The following is a 24510-nucleotide window of genomic DNA, read 5'->3' on the forward strand; positions in this document are numbered from 1 at the left end:
GTTCCTTTGTCAAAGATCAGTTGGCTACATTTGTATGAGTCTATTTCTGGGTTCTCTGTTCTGTTTTATTCTTTAGTCAATATCACACTGACACCCACTTGATTACTGTAGTTTTATAGTTAAGTCCTAGAGTTAGCATCAGTCCTCCAACTTTGTTCTCTTCCATTAATACTGTGTTGGCTTGTCTGGGTCTTTTGCCTCTTTGTATAAGCTTCAGAATCAGTTTGTTGATATGTACAAGAGAACTTGCTGAGATTTTGGCTGAGATTGTGTTGAATCTATAGACCATTAGAAAGAACTAAGATCATATTAATATTAAGTTGTCCTATCCAAGGATAGGGAATCTCTCTCATTTATTTAGTTCTTTGATTTCTTTCATCAGTTTTGTAGTTTTCCTCATGTATATTTTTTTAGATTTAATACCTTTTTCATTCTGGGAGTGCTAATGTAAAAGGTACTATGTTTCTAATTTCCCTTGTTCATTGATAGTAAACAGGAAAGCAATTGACCTCTGTACATTAACCTTCCATCTTGCAAACTTTGTATAATCACTTAGTTCCAGGAGTTTTAGGGTTTTGTCAATTCTTCAGGATTTTCTATGTAAACAATCTGTAAACAAGACAGTTTTATTTCTTCCTTCCCAATCTGCATACCTTTTATTTCCTTTTCTTATTATTGTATTAGCTAAAATTTGCAGTATGATGTTGAAAAGAAGGTGATGAGAGAGGGTGTCCTTGCCTCATTCCTCATCTTAACAGGAAAGTTTTTGTTTCTATTAAGTGTGATGTTAGCTCTAGGTTTCTGTAGATGTTCTTTATAAAGTTAAAGGATTTCTCCTCTATTCTTAGTTTACTGAGGTTTTTTTTGTTTGTTTTTAATCATAAATGGGTGTTGGATTGTGTCAAATGCTTTTTTTTGCATCTATTAATAGAATCATGTCATTTTTCTTCTTTAGCCTGTTGCTGTGATAGATTTAATTGATTTTTGAATGTTCAATCAGACTTACATACCTGAGATAAATTCCACTAGGTTGGTAGTTGAACTTACTTACATTTTTTAATACTAACAATAAAATCTGGATGCCTGGGTGGCTCAGTCAGTTAAGCATCTGCTGTGAGGTTAAGGTCATGATTCCAGGGTCCTGGGATCCTTGCTCAGCAGGGAGCCTGCTTCTGCCTCTGCCTGCTGTTCTCCCTGCTTGTGCTCACCCTCTTGTCTCTCTGGCAAATAAATAAATAAAATATTTTTTAAAAATCTGTTTAAAAAAAAAAACACTAACAATAAAATCAGTAATTTCAGGTTAGGTTTGTTGGTTTACAATTTTTTTTTTTACTAACCAAAAAATCCATTAAGAATTCCTTAAACCTCGGGCGCCTGGGTGGCTCAGTGGGTTAAGCCACTGCCTTCGGCTCAGGTCATGATCTCAGGGTCCTGGGATCAAGTCCCACATCGGGCTCTCTGCTCGGCAGGGAGCCTGCTTCCTCCTCTCTCTCTCTGCCTGCCTCTCTGCTTACTTGTGATCTCTCTCTGTCAAATAAATAAATAAATAAATCTTAAAAAAAAAAAAAAAAAGAATTCCTTAAACCTCAACCTTACTAATTTAATGTGATTTATTTATAACTTTTTGCCAAGAATTTCTTTGAATAAGCCATCCTTCATGCATTTTTTTCTTCATAAATTTTAATCTCTCAGTTCATCAAAATATTTGTATACGTTCAGAGCCCCATCTAAGTACCATACATTTCTACTTTCTTCCTTTTTCTCCACATGCACATGCACACTTAGATAATTTAGTACTGATATTTTATGATGAAACACTGTTATAAAACAGTAGTCTCATAACAGGGTACCAAATGTCTTTGTTTGTTATTTTGAGTTTGAGTTTATTACACAGCAAAAAGGAGGAGAGAAACACTGGTGTTTTAAAAATTATTTTTATTGTTACATTCCAAAGAGGACATAGGAGGAAAAAAGCCAGTTATCCAATAACTGTTATACCTCTCAGAGAGAGGCACCCAGAAAGGAACTCCAGTCTTAGTTCAAAGCTGCACACACTAGAGCTCAAACAGCTGCCTCTCCACCTGACCGGAAACGTTGACAAATGTGTGTATGTCACCAATCCAGAGACGCTTGGGTTCAAAGAAAATTCCTTTATTGCAAGTGTCCAAGCTCTTAGGATTCATCCTTAGAGATACTAAAAGATGAGAAAGACCACACACACTGGACTATGTTTAGTCAGTAGAGTAAACCAGCAAATTGCCAGTTTGTTCTAGGATGCATTGCATCAGACATCACAGTACATGAGGAAAATATGCATTTTATGAAGAGCCACCAGGTAGTTCAGCTCCACTTTACCATGAAGTGCAGTCACAGGCCAACCAGATACCTAGATAATATAGTCAGTGCAAAATTCAAATGGGTAATTCAGGGCTTTGATGAGGCTGGCTACACTGCAAAATAGAAATGAAACTTGAAAATAGAATGTTAAATCTATTTACAAAAGCTTGTTTGGTAAAGTGACTTGAGAAAAGTTATGTTAACCACTTCCCAGCATCCCTGCCCTCCTCTGCCAGAAAGAAAAACAAACAGATAAACAAACAAACAAAAAAACACCTGAAAATTACCTTGAAAACCAAGTTAAAACTGTGTGGTGAAATAGAGAGTGCTTGTTCCAGGTAAAGGACTTCAAGATAATTTATAGGCAGGCTTATTTTTATTAGTAAAAGTCACAAATAGGAAAAAGGTTAATTGGCCAACATTGAGATGTGTGCTCTTAAAAATGTCTGTATTAATACATTAACAAGAAAAGAAAATACCAAGCACACTTCTGTTTCCAATTCTGAATTTCCCAGCAAGAGTTGGTGAACTCAACAGGGTAGTAAAACAAAACCCAGGAAAACTCAGTCAATTTTTTTCAGTTGTCTGCCTCATTTTTTTCTAATCACCTTCAATTTTGATTTCCAGTTAGCTGAGGACAACATGACGGTCAAAGACGGATTTTCGCTGCTCTTGAACTTGAAGCTTCCAGCGCTGCTGTGCATACTCTACCTTATTCAGTACATTGGCTCGACTGCGGGAGCGGGCCAGCACGTCGTGAGCATTTGCAAAAGGCTGGTGATCCTGCAAGTCCAGGAATGGTGAACATCAGAGATGGCATTATCAGGATACAACACACACAAAAGGGCAATTATCCAGCCAGAGATAGGAGCAGCTAGATTTTATAAACAGACCATCTCTTGGGGCCAAGGACTCCCAGGCACTCAAGTGCCAGAAGTAGGATGAACTCAACAACAGAAATGGGTGGTTCAAGTAGCTTAAGTGATGAGAAGGTATTTGTGAAATGTTTCCATGAGTCATCATTTCCAAAGACATATCCCATAAGAAGCAAGTACCAAGACAAAGACAGTGGTCATTAATGTTAAAGGCCAGCCTTCCCTGACAGGTAGGGGAAAGAAAATCTACTTTCATGTTAAAATTCACATGTTACAGATATGGGAAGTAGAGCTTTTCCTTGCTGTATTCAATACTATATAGCTAATCTGGCAGAGGAAAGACTTGTCTTTTAATTTCTTGACTCCCGTTATATTAGAATTGTTGCTTGTCATCTTAGGGCCGGCCACATTCACGATTGGGAGATGGATCTGATCTTAACTGGTTTTGGTATTTCCCTGCACCTTTAACACACACACTAAATGGACTGGTTTCCAAAATCCTTTTCATTTTCCTCTCCTCCAATCTGTAATGAAGAGACGCAACTCAAGGGTTACAATCACCCTCTATTACCAAGGACAGTAAGGATTTATTACTTGAGCATTTTTATTAGATGAACACCCGAATCTTTCACTGCTGAGCACTCAGGGGCTTCCATGTGAGCTGCTGCCTTAAGAAAGAGGATATTGAAGGGTTACCCCAAACCAACCTATCCTGGTCAAAGTAAACCAATGCCACTGATGTTTGTAGTCATGACACAGGAAACCACCATGCTAATCTATCTATGAAAGAGATATAAACACAGCTGCCTAAATGACAAAAAGCTCTCAATACTAATTTATTGCTTCTGTTTGCCCTTTCCTTGATCTCTTTTTCCTGAACCCTGTGTTAGCAAAGCTTCTAAATGTTCCAAAATAGGATCCAAGTCAACAAGTTGTACCTCTTACATTAACCTTGCCTCAAAGAAAGAAATATTATTTTGCATGCATGTTTGCCAAAGCTCTATTATACATCCAAGGCAGGAGTCAGCATGTCTATAGAGAGCTGTGCATAACCACAGAACTCTATATACAACTTTAACTACATGGAGCTACCATGCCTGGTTGTCCTTCACTTATACAATGTCTACATTTCAAAGACTTCAAAAAATTTTCTATAAGGAATCTTTCCCTGCCTTCTTTACTGAAATTTCCTCAACTTTTTCCTTAATTTAGGTAACAACTGTTACAAGACAAGGAAAGAGGATGATCCATTTTTAAAATTTTTAACCTTACAAATGAAGATAGTAAAAACAATTTCATAAAGTTCAAAATGTTTCAAAGATTTAAGAAAAAAAAGTCAGGAATGAGGGAGGCTAAAGTTGTTGGATTACTTGATTTCCCATAAGGAAATAAACCGATCCAAGGTCATCTAACAAATGAACACAACACTTAGCTCACCTCACCTTGACTTGGTGTCATATCATCTCAACACACCGATTTTGTTCAAGAAGATTAAAATGACTCTATGGGAATACAGTGCTTCAATGAACTTGTATATAAAATAGTATTACCATTAGTTTGTTTTGACATAAACAAGACTGGGAAGAAGGATGTACTTTAACAGGAGAGCAGTTCTCAATTTCATAGACCTGTTATCTACCCTTCAAGGTAGAGGGAGAAAAACTTTCCTAACGAACAAATTTAAAGGACTAAACAAACCGGTTAATCCTTTTGGTCCATTTTCCACCTATCAGAACAAGAATGAACTAGCTGCTCGTGGTCATGGGTGCTAGAAGAATGCAAATAGAGATTTACCCTTTTTATATGTTTGTTCTTTTTACACCTGATAAAATTACAATAAACACAAAACATGTTTTAATGCAATGCTTTGATAATAGCAATGATGTGTCATGGATACATGATAGGATAAATATTGTGACTACTTGCAGTGAGTTTCTTAACTATTTGTACTACCTCTCACTTGATTTAAAATGCTCTACAGTGAACAAAAATGAAAGAATGTAACTGAGAATTTAACAAAGACATTTTTAAAACAGTCAAGAATTCTCATGTTAAGATAAGCAACAACTGTAGGAATTTAAATTTAACTTTTTTGATACAGAGTTGTTACCAGAAATTCACAGCTAGAGGTTAGAAAACCTCTCTCTGCCCAGAATCAATTCAATAGATAGCCCAGAGTTAGTCAGGACTCGCAGAGATAATGTTTTCAGTTAATATATACACAGAATTGATTACTGATGAACAAAATGGTTAGTAAGCACATGACCCCACCAATCAAATGTTTTTCCTACATGTTTTCACCTACGTATTTGTGCACCCATTTCTTTTATGTTCTATGTGCACTACGTTAATAATGTTTATTTCTAAAATCAGGAACCAAATATTTAATACTGTAAAGGATATAGTTTAAGTCAGACTTTCTATCTATCCATATGCCTATTAAGAAATAGTTTATGTGGCTTTTGATACATAACATTTTCATATGTTAGTTCTCATCTGGGGGATATTTTGTTCCCCAGGGACATTTGGCGATATCTGTGGACACTTCTGATTATCATGATTGGGATGACAGGGGTAACTGGCATCAGGTGGGCAGAGGTCAGGGATGCTGCTCAGTATCTTACAATGAACAGGAAACCCCCCACAACAAAGGATTATCCAACCTAAAATGTCAGTGTTGTTGAGGCTGAGAAATATCTGTCATATGCGAATGAAAAGTGACATGAGAACAGTTTTGGAGACTCTAATGCTTCTGGTACACAACCTCCTGTCCTTCTAGCTCTCTTTCCCCAATTTGTCCCATATGCTTAGTTTTTGACCACAACAGATCTCAGTCTTGACCTTTCTCCCAGCCTATCAATAATCCCCTCCTGGAATTCTTCAAAAATGAATCAGCATTTCTTACATGATTAAAAATAAAAGGTGGAAACATACTATAATTAGTCATTTCTTTTACATGTCTGTTTCTATTTTGTTCATCTCCCTATTCCTAGCAGAGGACCTGATACAGGTCCAACTCATTATGTGCTGGTTGAGTTCATAAGGAAGCAAGGGAAAAAGAGGCAAGCAGAAATGTTTCTTTATAGGTTCTTGACAAAACATAAATCAAATCTTGCCTGAATAAGTTGAGTATTCGTAACTGATATTTGTTTGATAACAATATATTGATCAAAAAGCAGGCTCTGTTTGTAGTAATAACTCAAGCCATCCAGTCATAATTCCCTCTTCTCATTTTTTCTCAACAGGTCCACAAGCCATTCCAAGATAAAAGGACTTTTGACTATAGTTAGCAAGGGTTCACCCTGGGTTTAGCTTTTAGAATTGGTTCTTGAAACTCTTGAATTTTATCAATTTTAAGGAACATAGGCCAATAAAGTAATCAAAAATAAAAAGTAATTTCTAAAAATAATTAGATATATAGAATAATAAAATACTGGAAAATTTGAAAATAGGCCCAAAGAGGTTAATGATAAAACAACATAATTCTAAGCTATACTGAATAACAAGTTTGTGGATTATGTCTTTTTTTTTTAATTACCAGACATTTTTGAATGAAGTAATGTTAATACAAAAAGGAAACCACAAAATAATTTACACACTGATTAAACCAATTATATGTATAAATAGAAATGTGTTTTTAAGAAAAGAAGAGAAGCGAGAATGATGGTTTTATTTTTCTCTAGAGATCGCAGATTTTTTAAGGAGGAGAAAAGAAATATAAAACATCAGCAGGTTATCAAGCTGCACTTCATTAAGAAAAGAACACTGTCTTCATGCTTCCCTTCACTAAAGCCTCTTTGCCTTCTATATATTTGGTCATGTTGCCAAGAATAGTATCCAGACAGGAGCTTGGGGAGAAATCTATCTCAGAAGCTTTTCTTGGTGTAAACATGGAAAGGCAATGAAAATTGTGCCCTTGATACTAAAGGGCAAAGCCTTATACAGCACAGTCACCAAGGATCATCAATTTAGACCACCATATTGATGGCTAACCAGAGCAATTTCCGCATGAAGAGACATACTAAAATTAGAACAGTCCTTAGCCCCCCTAGTTGAGGATCTGCCCCAGCACAGAAACATCTATATGTAACTATTTTTTCACTTGCTCTTTAGATCAGATGGTGACAGAGATTGGCCATACACCAGCTGAGACATGCCAAGTACTTACCCCAACATCGTCATCGCTCTGTATCAATTGTGAGTGTCCAAATAGGCGTCTCTTCAGTATGGGCTCAACCAGGGTAAGGTATACCATGTACAGAAGCAGAAGGCCCAAAATGGAGAGATAAATTATAATGGTAACCTGAAGGAAGTTGAAAGTAAGTTACATCTCTATTCAAGCCAAGAAATCAGAATTTTGTGTAATAATAGTGAAACCACAGCGAAGACTGATTTTTCTGCTAAGCATATAGGATTTCTATACAAACTAGATTCCAACATAAACTCAACTCTTCACCAAAATATTATTTAAAGAAAAATAGAAAAGAGAGCATTTTGTCTTTGGGATCTTATTATGAGTCTTTAAAACTCCATCTTCACCTACTGCAAATCATTTGTCACCACTACTCGCACACCAGTTTTCTTTTTTGACCTGATTACAGTGTCCTAGATTCAGCAGCATGGTGTTTAGATAACTTAAAAGAACCCTAACAAAACAACAACAAAAAGAACCCTAACACCCTAACAAAAAATATAATTCAAATGAATTTCAACAGAATACTCTTTAAGATTAATTTAGATATACAAAAACACATTTCAGGCCAGTGATTTTCCTGAAATCTTAATCTGTACGCTGTCAAGAAGTACAGTGTGACACCTTTCTCCCTCCCACTTCTAGGATGGCTATAACTAAAGATAGTACCAAATGTTAGCAAGGATGAGGCAAAACTGAATCCTCACACATTGTTGGTGGGAATGTAAAATGGGACAACAACCATTTTGGAAAACAATTTGGCAGTCTCTTAAAAGGTTAAAATAAACTTACCTCTCTAAGGAATCTACCTGACAGGAAAACATATATCCACACAAAGATATGTGCACAGATATTTATGACAGCATTATTCCTAATAGTAAAAATCTGGAAATAACCCAAATGTCTATCAACTGATGAATGGATAATGAAAATGTTATATTCATATAATAAAATGATATTCAGTAACAGGAAGAAATTAATTACTGATAACTTGCTACAACATGGATAAACCTCAAAAACATTATGCTAACCAAAAAGAACCAGCCACAGAAGACTGCATGTTGTATGAGTCTATTTACATGAAATATTCAGATCTGTAGAGACACAAGGCAGAATAGTGACTGTCTAAGGCTAGGGGAGGAAATGAGATTAACTGTAAATGAGCAAAGGGATCTTTCTGGGGTGATGGGAATGTTTAAATTTCCTAAAATTTATTCAATTCTACACTTACAATGAGTGACTTTTAGGGTCTATAACTTACACATCCAAAACTTAGCTAAAAAACAAAAAAGTACAGTGAGGATTTCTCTACAGGACAGCAGCCTGCTGGAGCAGGAATTCTCCCACAGAAATCTTGTAACTGTTACAGCTGACCACCCGATTCCCCACAAGCCTTTTCTCAGGGGGAAATGAATGGGAAGCTCCATATAAAAAAATTGGGGAGAAGAACTGTTAGTCACCAAAATAAAGTAATTGAATCCATTAGAGGTACAAATGGTGATGAGAGTGATCTACATTCTATTTCGTATAAAAATAAAGAAAGGAAATCTTAGAATCCAGAAATAATATTTCTGGAATAGTCCACATATATATATATATATTTATTCCCACCTCCATCCCCCGCCAAGGGTTGAGAGGACAGGAAGAAAAGGGCTTAGTCATGCTGTGCTCTCACCAGCTTCTGGCATATGTGGCTCATAGAAAAGCTGGGATATCTTTCAGGATATGCTAATTACACGCAGGGCATTTTTGTGCCATTTCACATATCACACCCACGTAACATGTCCTAAGCAATCCACAGAGCATCTCAATGAGGCAGGCAAAGAAAAGACCCACGGTTCCTATGGGGCTGGTACTGGGGATAAAGAAGGAAGAGATTAGTGGCTGGTGGGGATGAGAGGGAAGAACAGTGATTGAGTGAATGAAATAGAATTCAGATGTCCAAAATTGTCTTGTTTCTCTAGATACCATCAGAAACTATTCCAGAAGCAGATGAAATCTTTTTATTTACCTTGATCGTAACAGAGCTTCTTTCCTCATATTTGCATTCACAGCGTAGGCAGTATGCTTCTACATCAGGCCCGCGCACAGGCATGGGATCCACAACATGAAGGCAATCGCTGAAAAAATGAGGATAAAATCTTGTTTAGCCTACCTGGATTTTCTACCTTTATTGGTCAAAATTTTCATGAGATCCAGAATAATCACTGAACTTAAGAATTTAAGGAACAAATAATAAGGGAAGTGAAATCATTTGCTCCCTCAGTATTAGCAATATGGTGAGATTTAACAGTCTAAGAACCAAAAAGACACATATGTAGTAGCTATTTCTAAAAGTGCTGCTGTTAACAGTTACAAAATGCACCTGAAAAATCTCAAATGGGATCAAAACCTACTTAGCACATCAAGTTATATTTAGACTTGTTCATTTACCAAGAAAAAATTGCTTTAAATGCTTTAAAGTATCTTGGGGCATTGTTCAAATATAAGATTATCTCTTTTATGAATTAACATCAATCTTAACTGCCACAGAGTGGTATATGCATGGCTAATCACACTGAACAGTTGCTAAATTCTGAAACTCTGGAAAAAGGTCAAAAGTGCAATAAGAAACAACTACATTTTTTAAAAATTATCTTTCTAAATGAGCAAAAGCCTATTGAAAACATGGAGAAATAGGATTATGACAACAAAAGTACTTAAAAATGAAAACTGATTACCCAGAAGAAGTATATAAAAAATAATAGAAGGCTAAATGTTTTTGTTGTTGGATGTTCTTTATTTTTTCCCCATTTTCTAGGCCACTTATTTATGGCTTATAAAAAAAGCAACTCTATAAAAAAAAAATCTCCCTCCACCCCAAATCTTTTCCCAGAAGCCTGCCAATTCTAGGAAATAATTAAATTATGAATTTCCCCAACTATTAAGAGCCTATTACTCTGTTCACCTTCAGCAAAAGTAGGCAAAACTCTCCTGTGCTGTCAACTGCTAGGTAATTTTCTTTTGTCATCTCTCCCTCGGGCACTTCTGACTGTCTGAAGAACCATGATAGGATCCTGTCTCGTTCCCCACATCTTTCTTAGGGGCACCCAATGCTCTAGGCTACATCTTTCCCTCTGCCTGGCAAAATCTACGTTTTCATGTCCTGCTCCTTCTGAGCCATGGTATAAGAGAGAAAACCCAAAATGGCATAAATGATAAAAATTCAATCAGTTATCCCTAACAGGTAATTTGATTTTAACAAAGATACTAATGAAAAAATAAGCCTCAACTGGTAGTATGTAAGGTTCCACACTTACACCATACAAGTTTGTGTTATCTGTTCCAAGCATATAACAAAACCAGAAATGTATCCAACTTGATACAAGCAAGAAATGGACAGAGGAAGCTAAATCCCATTCAATCACAGAGGTCATCCAGGCCAACACTTCCAGAGAAGTCACCTGCACAGGGTCACAGAGTAGATTAGAAGCTAAAAAGACCAGAACCCAGGGCTCCTACGACCTAGGTTGGCTCTCCTGCAGCTCTCTGAACCTCAGGAAAATAAGACTTACCTCCTAGTTTCCCTTTTCAGCTTCAGAGCCTTCATAATAATACCTAGGAATTACTTGGGGGAACTAGATGTTGAGTATTGAGTGTTTCTTTTTAAGTACAGATACAGTTTAATAACAAGGAGATACTAAGCCCTGTGAAAAAGTTGTGTACTGTGGGAGAGGAAGGTTGGCTCTGGCTGGCTAGTCAAAAACACAGAACCTAGACACAGAATTCAACCACTCTGAGAACTAGGCAACACCTCCCCCTAGTGCCAAAACAAGGTTATCATCAGCTAACGTCACACCCCAAACACAAACCACAGAACTCCAACTTTCCTTCTGTCAGACAGCGTAAGTCGATAAAGAATTAAAGCTAAAAATGAGAGAAAATGGAAGCCAGAAGGTAAAACTGTATCTAGGACCAAACAGGTATTGGAGGCATTGTAGAGTCATAACACCCTGATTGATCATAACCTGCTTACCCTTCTGAAACCAGTTAAAAGCTGAGAACTTATCTCCAGTACAAGGCTGAGCTGCAGGAAGGAAGCAAGGGAGAGGGGAAAGAAAAAATCGCAAAGGAGCCTTGTTTTCAACTGTTGCTTTTCAAAGCTCCCTATTTTGACCAAAACCAGAGTGAATGCCATATGGTTTCGTCTGAACCTGGAATTATAAAAAGTCAGTGAAAAGATTAGCGCTAAACACTTGAACAGTGAATTCACCTGCCACTCAAATAATAGACATCATATTCTATTCCTGATAATAGATTAAACTAATTATAAGTGCTTAGTGTATTTGGAAAATGTATAGGAATAACTTAAAAACTTATATGAGCTTTCTTGTATCATAAAAGTAACTTGATGATATAAAATCTATAAGAATATAGTTAAATCACTTTTTAAAAAATATTTTATTTATGTATTTGAGAGAGAGACAGAGCATGAAGGAGGGAAGGTTAGAAGAAGAAGCAGACTCCCTGTTGAGCAGGGAGCCCAATGTGGGACTTGATCCCGGGACTCCAGGATCATGACCTGAGCCAAAGGCGGTTGCTTAGCCAACTGAGCCACCCAGGCGTCCCCATAAATCACTTTTTTAATGTGAGACAATTTAAAGTGCAGCACAGAAGTTCAGAAGAAGTTTTCAAGAAACGCGTATCTAATATCAAATTGAACTATATATATATACCATTAGAAGAACAGAAAATGGCATCAGAAAAAAGAAACATGCTCAAAAAAAAAGAAAAGAAAAGAAAAAAGAAACATGCTCAAAGTCTGCCTTTTCTTTTTCAAAGTAAACCTGTAATATTGTAACCAAATGAATTTAATCTTGCTTTCAAAGTTTTGCTGATTATTTAGCTATGAAATCGGGTACATGTAAAATTTCCAAGCACTGGGAGCTATTTTTCTTATATGCCTACCCCAGCAATATTCTATCATGTTTACAAACCATAAAACATCACAATAACATGAGAAGGAGTCCATCCATCTTGCTATAAAACAACTGCTACGCTGCCCCTGGTGGCTCAGTGGGTTAAGCCTCTGCCTTCAGCCTAGGTCATGATCTCAGGTTCTTGGGATCAAGCCCCGAATCGGGCTCTCTGCTCAGCAGGGCGCCTGCTTCTCTCTTTCTCTCTCTCTGCCTGCCTCTCTGCCTACTTTTGATCTCTCTGTCAAATAAATAAATAAAATCTTAAAGAAAAAACTGCTTCCCAATCATTTTATGCTGTATGTAGAAAAGCTATTATTTGTAAGATCCATAAGTAGAGAAGGCTGCTGGTGACTAGTGAGTCAAGATCCCAGTCATCACAGGCCTGCTTGATACTCCAAGGGCTGAGGGAGCAACTTCTTGATATAGGTAAATCCACAGCACACCAACAGGGAAACAAGGATATACGTGGCTCATGCCCATTCCATCCTGAGCCTTTTGAATTTTTTTTTTTTTAAGATTTTACTTATTTTTTGACAGAGAGAGAGCGTGAGAGAGAAAACAAGCAGGGGGGGTGGGTGGGAGAGAGCGCAGCAGCTGGGCAGGGAGCCTGATGTGGTTCTTGATGTGGAGTTTGATGTGGAACTTGATCTCAGGACCCTGGGATCATGACCTGAGCTGAAGGCAGGCGCTTAATGATTGAGCCACCCAGGTGCCCCTCCTTTTTTTGACACTTTTAAACAGTCTCCTATATTTGACAATATATCATTAAAACCTACAAGTTGTGCAAAGTATAACCCAGATAAAGGAGGCTTGCTTACCTTCCACAGAAAAGCAAGAGAGACTAAAATTTAAGAGGGCACAGGAAGGTAGCTATGGCCAGTGTAGGTGCTACGAACTCAGCTCTGTCCATTATAAAACCCTCCCTACTTGGGGCTTAGTGTTTTGGCTATATTCCTTTATGTTTATGTCACACACTCAGTGCCTTACTCTCACTTTTTCAAATAGAAGTGGAATTTGACATACTTAAAAAGAAATACAGATGACCCTTGAAAAACAGGCTGAAATGCATGGGTCCACTTGTATGCAAATTTTTCCAGTAGATACAGTACAGTACTGCAGATGTATTTTCTCTTCCCTATGATTGTCTTAGTAACATTTAATCCAGTTTACTTTATTGTAAGAGTATAGTATATAATGCATATAACATGTACAATGTGTGTGAATCAACTGCTTGTTTTATTGGTAAGGCTTCTGGTCAACAGTTGGCTATTAGCAGCTAAGTTTTGGGGGGGTCAAAAGTTACTTGCAGATTTTTGACTGTGTCAGGTTCAGCACACCTGAGCCCTATGTTGTTCAAGGGTCAATTGTATTTAAAAAGGAAACAATACATTGGATGAACATTCTGGGCTAACAATGACAACCACAAAAAGAAATCTGACAGGCAATTCAGTAATCTAGAATACTTACCAATCTTTTTGGGATATGTTCTTATTATAAATATGCCCAGAATTATCTTTATAGGGCGGACAGATACATTTACATCGGACATCCTCGAAATTCTGCAACAAAAATGGAAACTTAGTATAACTTGTTAACAGGTTAGCAACAATATTTTAAAAAACTGCACCATATACATTTTGCTAAGCATCCCCTGTCAAATATTCTAAAACAATTCATTTTGACAGACAGAAGTTTATAAAAGCCACAGTTTCTTCTTGGTAATGCTAATGAATCTGCATATACATTACATAAAATTATTTTGAAATAATACCTGTACGTGATCTGTGATTTATTAATGACATTTGTAGGTCACGTGACAGTTCAACTGTGCTAATGTTATCACCAGCTACCTGCCAGTAAAAAGACACAGTAGACAAATAACTGTGCCTGCATAAGAATCCGATTACAAAAGGATGAGGAATAATCAAACTACAAATTACTCTCAAAACAAGTCACAATTCTAATCACAATCCTTTCCCCCTTCAGTAGAATGGCACTAATATGGACAAAGGGGGTCCTACCAGAACTCTACAGAAGGGTGAAATTGTAGAGGCAGTCAGCTATATTTAGAAAGGAAGTACACAAGGGAAGTAGCTGGAGTCTAACTGAGATCAGTTTGGTCTACTCTTCCCAGGAAACTTTGCTTCTAATCCCTGGTGGACAGAGAGGATAAGTACTGATAAAGCAAGTTTCAAGACGTGGAGAAAGAGGTGACTAAATATATGAGTACAGGGACTAGGAGAAGTTTCATCGGCAAAGGGGAATTTATCTGAGAAGGCAAATGGCTCATTAGTCCCCAGAGGACAAGGCCTACTGGTGCTATGTCTGGCAGAGCTGTTGACAACGCGTTCATTCAGCCACCACTTAGTGAGCATTTGTTCAGTGCTGGACCCTGTGCTCAATGAAGTGGATTCAGATAAGTGTAAGGCATGGTCTCTGCCAGTAATGAGGACACACCCTAGTAATGGAGACTGTCAGATAAATACATCATTACGATACACTATTAAAGTGATGACAGGAGATGTGCAGAGGACGCCAGTAATGTTTTGAAAGACAGGATACTTGCTGTTGTCCCTATTGCTGGTGGGAGGCAGGAAAGATTTCTAAAAGAACTCCTGATCAAACCACCCCCCCATCTGTCCCCATTTAACCTGTCTTTCCCAGCCCCTGTATTTAAAGATATTCTCGATTAAAGCTCCTATTTTTAAAAGATGCAAATTTCATCGTTTTCCCACCATATTAATGTGAATTCCTTCTGTTTTCCCCTGTAAAGAACTAAGTTATCAAGAAGGAAGCACAAGTGTGTACAGGGCAGAGCAGGTCTGGAGGGTAGGAGCATGAAGCGGACTAAAAGAGTAGCATGAAGAGGCATGAGAAGGGCCCAGAAGTGGAGCAGGGGGAAAGGCTACAACCTTACCTGCCTTGCAGTTTGGACCCTTCCTTCTCCACTAAAATACCAGAAGAAAGAAGGCAAAAAGGGGGCCAAGAGATCCTGGAGGGAGTTAGGTCAGAATATCAGGCTGGTGAGACTTTGGGTAGGTCCTACTGGCAAGGAAGGCTGCCAGGAGAGGCAAGTTCCTTCATTGGGAAGGGAACTGGTTCAGGGATGAGTTGAAATGAGTTAGTTCCTAACCGGGAAGATCTCCGTGAGTTGGGGGTTTCTTGTAATTTTGATTTAGGGAACAGGGGGCGGGGCAGGAAGAGGGCTGTCTCTGAGGCAGGTGGAGGACGGTGGTAGACTTAAGGAGCTTAAGGGTGGAAAGTTAAAGGCTCTCAGAGTTGGAAAGGTAAAGTTTGAGGTGGGTGCTGTCGGGGCTGGGAAGGGAAATGGCTAGGAGGTGGAGGACTTGGGTCCCAGCCGTGGGCACGGTGAAGACTGGGTGGAGCTGGAAACGGGGGCGGGGTATCCGGCGGGAAAGAGGGGGAGTAGTGTCAGGGCTACGGGTGGCAGTGGGGGCAGTGACTGTCACAACGTCAGGCTGGAGGGCTAGAGCGCTAGCAGGCAGTTTGGTGCTATCAGGCAGTATGGGGGTGTTGCAAGGGCTGTGAAGCCAGGGGTCGGGCCATCAGGGTTGGGAGAGGAATGGGTAGGGAGCAGGTTGACAGACTCAGTTTCCGCAGGGCCGGAGGAGGGGAGGAGCTCCGGTCTGGAGCGAAGGCTGGGCGGACTCACCTTGGCGGCGTCTGACAGCTGCACCAGCAGCAGCACTGAGAGCGCCAGGCAGGACAGGCTGAGCAAGGAGCCAAGCCGAAGGAAGCCTCCCCACAGGGTCGCCATCGCTGCCAGGCCCAGCGGTTCCCACAGCCCGGAGCCCCCGAGACCTGCTCCCGGCTGGGGCTCCGGCTCGGGATCCGGCTCGGGCTCGGGCTCCTCCGCCCGCACTTCCGTCTGGGCCTTGGCGTCACCGACCGCGCCGGGTCAGCTACAAAAAGCATCCGCCCCGGAAACGGTTCCGGGTGCGCAGGGCCCGGAGGCTGCGCTGTGCCCGCGCCTCTCCGGCGTGCTGCGGCGAGGAAATCGAAGGGGGCGCTTCTAGCCGGGCAGCCTCGGCCCAACAGAGCTTTGGGGCTCGAGGCTGTCTTTCTTGGGCGCAGAAGCAGCGGGGGCTGTGGCCCGCCAGTGCCCTGGGAAGTCCTCTCGCCCAGGGAGACCCCCAGCAAACACGAGATCTCAGACGCGAGCCTCCCAACGACCCCTGGGAGGCCGGAGCGGTTCGTCGCCAGACCCCCAGAGGCCGGAGGGAGCCCAAGCCCCAGGGATCGCTGGAGAGTGCGGCATATCCTACAGGCGCAGCGGGGGCGGGTGGTAGGCGTGGAGACGCTCCTAGGAGACCGACTGGCCGAGCCATCTCTTCCAGCAAGCCAACCCCAACCGGAGGGTCGGGTCCTTTCGGGCACTTTGGGTTCTAACCCGCCGCCCGCATGCACGCGCTTCCCGGACGCAGGTTTCTAACAATCTCTGCTTTCGCGGCCCTAGCATCTGTCTAGGTCTCCGCGCTTGCGTCGCGGTGAGTGCTGACGGTTTAAGCCCAGCCTTCTGCAGGAACTGGGCTGCAGCGTCGCGACTGGGCTGGGCCGGGCCGGGTCTGGCCAGGCTCCGGAAGGTGTGGAGTTGGCAAACAGCCCTGCCCCCCCCCCCCCCCCCCCGCCCCAGTAGCCTCCTCCGCCCGGGAATCCAGTGGGGAATTGCGGCGCTACCATCCTATTCTGGGCGGCTGACCTCTAAGTCAGAGTTGGGGGGAGCGCTGACCGGTCTTCCTAGTGTGGGTCATCCTCTGCAGGTAATTGAAGAGAACCCTGGAGATGGCACAGTGTCTCCAAATAAAATATTTTTCAGTGAGTGGAGATAGTGTGGAGCGGGATAGTGGAAAGGATACAGAGCTCATCAGCACCGCTACAGATTTGCTGGATGACCTTGGGCAAAACACTTAACTTTTCTGGGCCTCTGGTTCTTGGTTCACTATGAGGAGATTGAACTCATCTATGGATTTCAAATTCTCGCATGGAATACCCGTGTTTCTTTATTTAAACAATAGCAGTTAAAGGTAGTTCTTTTCCTAGTTTGTGGAAATGTTTTTTTTTTTTTTTAAGATTTTATTTATTTATTTGACAGAGAGAGATTACAAGTAGTCAGAGAGGCAGGCAGAGAGAGAGAGAGGAGGAAGCAGGCTCCCTGCTGAGCAGAGAGCCCGATGCGGGACTCAATCCCAGGACCCTGAGATCATGACCTGAGCCGAAGGCAGTGGCTTAACCCACTGAGCCACCCAGGCGCCCCAAGGAAATGTTTTAATTAGAAAAATTTTTGATATTTTTCTCCCGTATGACTCTTTCTCCTTTACTTAAAAAAAATTATTTTACGTAGGCTCCATATCTAGCATACGGAACTCAAGGGCTGGAACTCAGGATCCCGAGATCTAGAGTCATGTGCTCTAGGACAGAGCCAGTCAGGTGCTCCTCCCATGTGATTATTGTTGATACCAGAATCTAACACAGTATGTTTGATACTGTGCCAAATTTATTTAGCCCCTTTGAATCCCTAGTCCCTGTTGGAACAGACGGGTAGGACTGGATGCCCTTTCATCATAGCCCCTCCAAGCTGCTCTGTGAAGGTACTGTCCCATTAGTGAAATGTTAAGTCTTTGTTGTGGGTGTTCTGCTGGCCAAGGAACAACCTTGGAGACACTTGGGGTTAAATATGTCTATGAGGCACTGTGGATCTGTGATTGCTAATCCCAATCTGTGATTGGGATCAATTTAGGGCTGTCTACGTCTGACAGTTAAATGGAATGCTCACTCTAGCTAAAACCTTACAGGCCTTTTCTTCAAAATTGTTCTCTCAGGGACTTGATTGGTGTACAGAGGCTTAAAGTAAATACATGGTAATGCCTCTGTCTGATGGGCCTTAACTGTTTAGTGAAGAATTACCAAGAACACTCGTGGAAGCAGAATTTTAGTTGAACTGTTCAGTACAATAGCCACTAGCCACATGTGGTAATTGAGCACTTGAGATGTGGCTAGTAAGTGTAAAATATACACTGGATTTCAAAAACTTAGTAAAAAACAAACAAAAAATATCTCAGTATTTTGAAGGTGGAAATATTTCAAATATATTGGATTAAAAATTTTATTAAAATAGTTTCATTTGTGGGTGCCTGGGTGGCTCAGTGGGTTAAAGCCTCTGCCTTCCACTCAGATCATGGTCTCAGGGTCCTGGGATTGAGCCCCGCATCAGGCTCTCTGCTGAGAGAGATTCCCTTCCTCTCTCTCTGCCTACTTGTGATGTCTCTCTGTCAAATAAATAAATAAAATATTTTTTAAAAGTTTGTTTCTTTTCACTTCTTAAATGTGGCTACTAGAGAATGTAATATTTATGTTAGCCATCACTGTCCTAGAATATAGACTATGGCTACCATGAGTGGAGTGTGCCTGTCTGGAGACTGAAAGAAAACTCAGGCTTTGGTAAAGAGAAGGGTGACTGGGAGAAACTGGCACAGCCAGAGCCAAGGGTTTGGGGGAGGTATATATACACCAAGAAAATGAAAGTAATTTTAGGTGATGGAATAGAAATAAAGAGGGTCCAAAAAAAGAAAAAAAAAAAAAAAAGGAAGAGGTTAGTTCCTCTTGTTCTGCCCTGCTCACACCTAAACAACTTTCCCCTAAGATCAGTGGTCTTTTAAGCTAGAAAGACTAACCTGACTTAAGTGCAATATAAACTATGTCTTTATATCTGCCTCTATATTCCCAGCCTCCACCCAAATATGGTGAGCTTTTTCAGGGCAGGAGCCTTGCCTTTTACCTTTGTACCTGGAAACTGGGATATTGTAAAAACTGATCAATATTTGTAGGGACCCAGAAAAGAGAAAAGGTGAATGGGAGGGGCTTACAGGGTCTTGTCAAAGAACCAGGTTCCTACATGGTTCATTTTCTGGCCATGAGAAGGTAATGCTGAGCCCAAAGAACTATGGATGGGCTCTGACATACCAGAGTAGGCAGGAGAGGAGAGAGTTCTGACGTAGAGTCTTCCTAGATCTTTAGGCCACATCAGAGTTCTTTTTACAGGCAAGGTGGACTTAGCACCCAATCTTCCCTTAGTACCCACTCTTCCCCTCCCTTTTCCTTGCTTCCCTGTGTCTAAGTTTTTCTATTTCATTCTTTTTTAAGGAGTGACACAGGTCCAGGGGCACCCTCCCACCCGGACTGGGCCCTCTCACTTCTTTGTGAGGCTTGAAAAATTCCCTAGTGAGGGATTTAAGTGTGGAAGTCAGAAGGTTAGGAAGCAGAAGGGACCAGTTTTATGTAAGCGGGACCATGGTTTTGCCAGGTCTGTCTGCACCTCCTCACCCTCTTTCCCCTCCAGTGATCAAACAGCTTTCTGGATGTTCCCTTCTTATTTTTCCACCTTACCTGATCTGCTCAACACTTTCCCAGGCCATACCAGTCCAGAACAAACGGAGTCATGCACAGCATCAGTGATGATGGTTTCCTTAGATTGTGCCTCTAGTGGTTATGGCAGGACACGAGACACACACACATGCACAACCAGTTTCTATCAGTTATTTCTGAACATACCCAGGACACCACACACACACACACACACACACACACACACGCAACCAGTTTCTATCAGTTATTTCTGAACATACCCAGGAATGTCTTCTATGAGCCATCTCCATTACCATGTGCCTGGCCAGGATGCTTCCTCCTACCTGACCTCCTTCCAGGAGATTTTCTGTCCTTCACTTCCTGTAAAGCCATGTATATGTGCTATGCCACATCACACATCACTTGCTGGTCCCCACCTTGATAACAATAATGTATAGGGCCAGAATACTGTCTGTTCCTAGAGATGGTCCCCCTATTGCTGATAAGTTACTGAAATCCCTAGAATACCAAAGTAACACAAGGTTTAGTCCCAAAGCAGGGAGAATTTTAAAACCTTCTTTCAGAGGAATGCTAAATGAGTATTGTTGGTTTCCCAGTGTCCTAACGTAACACTTGAGGAAAACAGTCCCTCCTCTCTAAACACTAAGATTTTCAAACATGAAATACATTATATTTATTTTTACCAATATTGTATATTTAAAAAAATTGAACCACCTTTTTCTTACCTTTTAGCTATCTCTTCTGGGATATATCTCCATAATAATACGCTTATAACTAGTTCTTGATTTTTCAGTTTGGTCTATTATTCTACTTCTTCTTACAAGAAATAGACTATGCAGGGGCGCCTGGGTGGCTCAGTGGGTTAAGCCTCTGCCTTCGGCTCAGGTCATGATCTCAGGGTCCTGGGATCAAGCCCCACATCAGGCTCTCTGCTCAGTGGGGAGCCTGCTTCCTCCTCTCTCTCTGCCTGCCTCTCTGCCTACTTGTGATCTCTGTCAAATAAATAAAATCTTAAAAAAAAAAAAAAAAGAAATAGACCATGCATATATACTCTAATGCCCTCTTGTAAACATATATATTATTTCTCTATCCTTCAGTGTATCTCTATCACCTTAGGTAAATAACCTCAATATATTATTATGACTGTATGTATTATTCATAGTTGGTTCCATTAGCATAATATTACATTTTGGTTTTTTGACTGAAATTAGCCAGTGCCTCTTTTTCCATGCTTTAAGTGGCTAGCACTTAAGTATCTATAATTCATTTACCTAAAACTCTCAATACATTCAAACACATCAGGTAGCCTATCAGTTTATTTTTCAAACTGGAGACAACCCTCTAGGAGTCTATCATTATCCTTCATTCTGGATTAGTTGTTCTCTAAGCCTGCTGTACAGTTTTTGTCCTAGGATAATTTATCATTTCTTCTCTTTTCTACTTCTTTTATTCTGAAAGATTTCCATATTCCAAGTCTTCTTTTAAATTTTTACATTTAAATTATCCTGTCTTACATTTACTAGAGTACCTTCTTGCCCACTCTTCCGTCACCCTTTATTATTATTTTTTTCCCCTTACCCTTTAAATAGCATTCTGTTCCATCAGGGTATGCAATATTTTATTTCTCTGAGAATATTTCTAATTGTATTTCTTGAATTGTCCGTGTTGAGTTTTTCAGTCCTTGTTTCTGTCTTTTGTGTTAGAAACTTTTCTTAAATGTCTGGAGATCCTTGACTATCCATTCATATGTAAGAGTGTGTTTAAGAACGAGAGCTGATTGGAAGCCCTACGTACATGACAAGGTTTGTTCTTAGGACACCCTGAAGTATTTTTCGAAATTCTGGTTGCAAACCTATTAGTGAACTGTGAAATTAGTCACTTACAACCAACCTTCTTCCCACCTGTCCCAAATGACAGAATAGAATGGAAAATATTATATAACATATAAAAATTATTTTGTGAGGGGTCCCTGAGTGGCTCAGTGGGTTAAGGCCTCTGCCTTCGGCTTGGGTCATGATCCCAGAGTCCTGGGATCAAGCCCCGCGTCGGGATCTCTGCTCAGTGGGGAGCCTGCTTCCTCCTCTCTCTCTGCCTGCCTCTCTGTCTACTTGTGATCTCTGTCAAATGAATAAATAAAATCTTTAAAAAATTATTTTGTGAAACTTTGGTTTTATGCATGTACACATCATATATGCATATTAAATACTGAGTCAATCCCATAAAATGGGGATTTGTTATTGTGGGTGTTTTTTCAAAGAGTTTGTAAAGTTACCATTTAATGTGCTCAAGGAGATCTCCAAGTACCGAAATAGGTGAGTTTTTCTCTTGGAAGGAGAGGTAAGTTTCTCTGGAGAAAAATTCCTCCAAACTTCTGCTTGCTAGTCTGGTAGCCAGTGTTCATTCATTCAAGCATTTGCTGAATGTTTAGCATGCTAAACACTGCTCTCAGTACTGGGTATACATCAGTATATAAAAAGACAAAACTCCCTACCTTCTTGGAGCTAAGATTCTAGAGGGGAAGACAGACAATAAACAAACATGTTAGGTTACACAATGGTAAGGTACTGTACTACAGTAACACAAGGGAAAGCTGCATATATACATACAGATTCCAATAAAGGGGTAGATATAGTGGGGGTGGTGATTGTTACAATTATTTCATGAATGAAATTGAAAGCAAAGTAATCATCTAAGAGTGAGAATGGGGAAAGAAGTGTTAGAAATTTGAGAAGTAAAGAAGGTATGAAATAACCTAGGACATAGCCCAGCAAACTTACAGCTGGGGGCCAAATCCTGTTTTTATATCACCTGCAAGCTAAGGATAATTTTTATACTTTTAAATGGTTGGGGGAAAAATAAAGATGATACTATATTATGACAACACAAATTCAAATTCAACTCATTTACATTTTGCCTATGTACTTCCTGCTACAAAGGCAGAGTAGATTAGTTGTGAAAAAGACTGCATGAAATGCAAAGCCTAAAATACTTATTATCTGGCTCTTTACAGAAAAAGTTAGTGGAGCTCTGATCTTGGATAATGGGAAGAAGAATGACTAGGAAGATACAATGTTGGGCAGCAATAAGAGCCTAAGAGATACGGACATGAATTTAAGGTAAGACCAATCACATTAATTTTCAACAAAGGAGGCAGGAATATGCAATGGGAAAAAGACAATCTCTTCAACAAATAGTGCTGGCAAGCAAAAGAATGAAACTAGACCATTTTCTTATACCATACACAAAAATAAAATCGATTAAGGATATAAATGTGAGACTTAAACCATAAAAATCTTAGAAGAGAGTAGAGGCAGTGATTTCTCTGACGTCAGCAATATCATCATTTTTCTAGACATGTCTCCTGAAGCAAGGGAAACAAAAGCAAAACTGAACTATTGGGACTACATCAAAATTAAAAGCTTCTGCAAAGCAAAGGAAACAATTGACAAAACTATAAGACAACCTACCAAATGGGAGAAGATAATTACAAATAACATATCCAATAAAGGGTTACTATCCAAAATATATAAAGGATTTATGCAAATCAGCACCAGTAAAACAATCCCATTAAAAATGGGCAGAAGACATGAATAGACATCTCTCCAAAGAAGACATACAGATGGTCAACAGACACATAAAAAGCTGCTCAACATCACCCATCAATGAAATGCAAATCAAAACCACAATGAGATATTGCTCCGTATCTGTCAGAATTGCTAAAAGAACTCAAGAAACAAGTGTTGGCAAGGATGTGGAGAAAAAAACTCCTGTGCTCTGTTGGTGGGAATGCAAACTGGCACAGCTAATGTGGAAAACAGTATGCAGGTTCCTCAAAAAATCCAAAATAGAACTATCCTATGATCCAGTAATTGTACTACTGGGTATTTACTCAAAGAATTAAAAAACAGTGTAAACCTGGGGATACAAATATATGTTTATAAAAAATAAAAAAAAATAAAAAAAAAGAATTAAAAAACAAATTTGAAGGATATATGCATTCTTCTGTTTACTGCAGGATTATTTACCATATCCAAAGTATGGAAGCAGTCCCAGTGTCCCATATGAATGGGTAAAGATGGAGTATGTACACACACACACACACACACACACACACACACATACAGGAATATTATTCAGTCATAAAAAAAAAGAACAACACCTTGCCATTTGTGACAACATGGATGGATCTAGAGAGTATAAATGCTAAGCAAAATAAGACACTCAGAAAAAACAAAAACCATGTGATTTCACTCATGAGGAATTTAATAAACAAAACAAATGAACAAAGGGGAAAAAAAGATAGACAAACCAAAAACACACTTTTAACTGTAGAGAACAGATGGTTACCAGAAGGGTGATAAAAGGGGGCTTGGGTGAAATAGGTGAAGAGGATTTAAGAACACACTTATCTTGATGAGCACTGAGTAATATATGGAACTGTTAAATCACTATATTGTACACCTGAAACTAATATAACACTGTATGTTAGTTATACTTAAAATAAAAAAGGATAAAATAGGGATGCCTGGGTGGCTCAGTTGGTTGAGCAGCTGCCTTCAGCTCAGGTCATGATCCCAGCGTCCTGGGATCGAGTCCCACATTGGGCTCCTTGCTCCGCAGGGAGCCTGCTTCTCCCTCTGACTCTGCCTTCCACTCTGTCTGCCTGTGCTCGCTCTCACTCTCTCTCTCTCTTACAAATAAATAAATAAAATCTTTAAAAAAAAAAGGATAAAATACATTTAAAAAAATAAAGTGAGACCAATCA

The 24510-nt window shown here is 39.9% G+C and overlaps 1 protein-coding gene and 1 long non-coding RNA gene across 6 annotated transcripts; one reads left to right on the forward strand and one right to left on the reverse strand.

Annotated features, from left to right (window-relative positions):
* Window positions 1–1918: 1918 nt before the first annotated feature.
* TMEM9B (TMEM9 domain family member B) lies at window positions 1919–16273 on the reverse strand. Of its 2 annotated transcripts, none has more exons than XM_059135479.1 (5): window positions 16036–16273; window positions 13830–13921; window positions 9416–9524; window positions 7381–7515; window positions 1919–3120 (listed from the first exon to the last, which is right to left on the reverse strand). In XM_059135479.1, exons 1-5 carry the CDS (start codon window positions 16138–16140, stop codon window positions 2965–2967), a joined length of 597 nt encoding a protein of 198 aa, XP_058991462.1. In that variant the 5' UTR covers window positions 16141–16273; the 3' UTR covers window positions 1919–2964. The 2 variants fall into 2 exon arrangements, with proteins under 2 accessions (XP_058991462.1, XP_058991472.1); XM_059135489.1 differs by lacking the exon at window positions 16036–16273 and adding an exon at window positions 14134–14155.
* Window positions 16274–16388: 115 nt separating this feature from the next.
* On the forward strand, window positions 16389–23404 carry LOC131809040 (uncharacterized). 4 transcript variants are annotated; one of them, XR_009345044.1, is made up of 4 exons: window positions 16389–16870; window positions 21449–21547; window positions 22756–22861; window positions 23098–23404. It is a non-coding gene; the product is annotated as an uncharacterized LOC131809040 (long non-coding RNA). The 4 variants fall into 4 exon arrangements; XR_009345045.1 differs by lacking the exon at window positions 21449–21547 and having other exon boundaries at window positions 16389–17143; XR_009345043.1 differs by lacking the exon at window positions 21449–21547.
* Window positions 23405–24510: the final 1106 nt, after the last annotated feature.

Source organism: Mustela lutreola, chromosome 1, assembly GCF_030435805.1.
Source record: "Mustela lutreola isolate mMusLut2 chromosome 1, mMusLut2.pri, whole genome shotgun sequence".
Taxonomy (NCBI): domain Eukaryota; kingdom Metazoa; phylum Chordata; class Mammalia; order Carnivora; family Mustelidae; genus Mustela; species Mustela lutreola.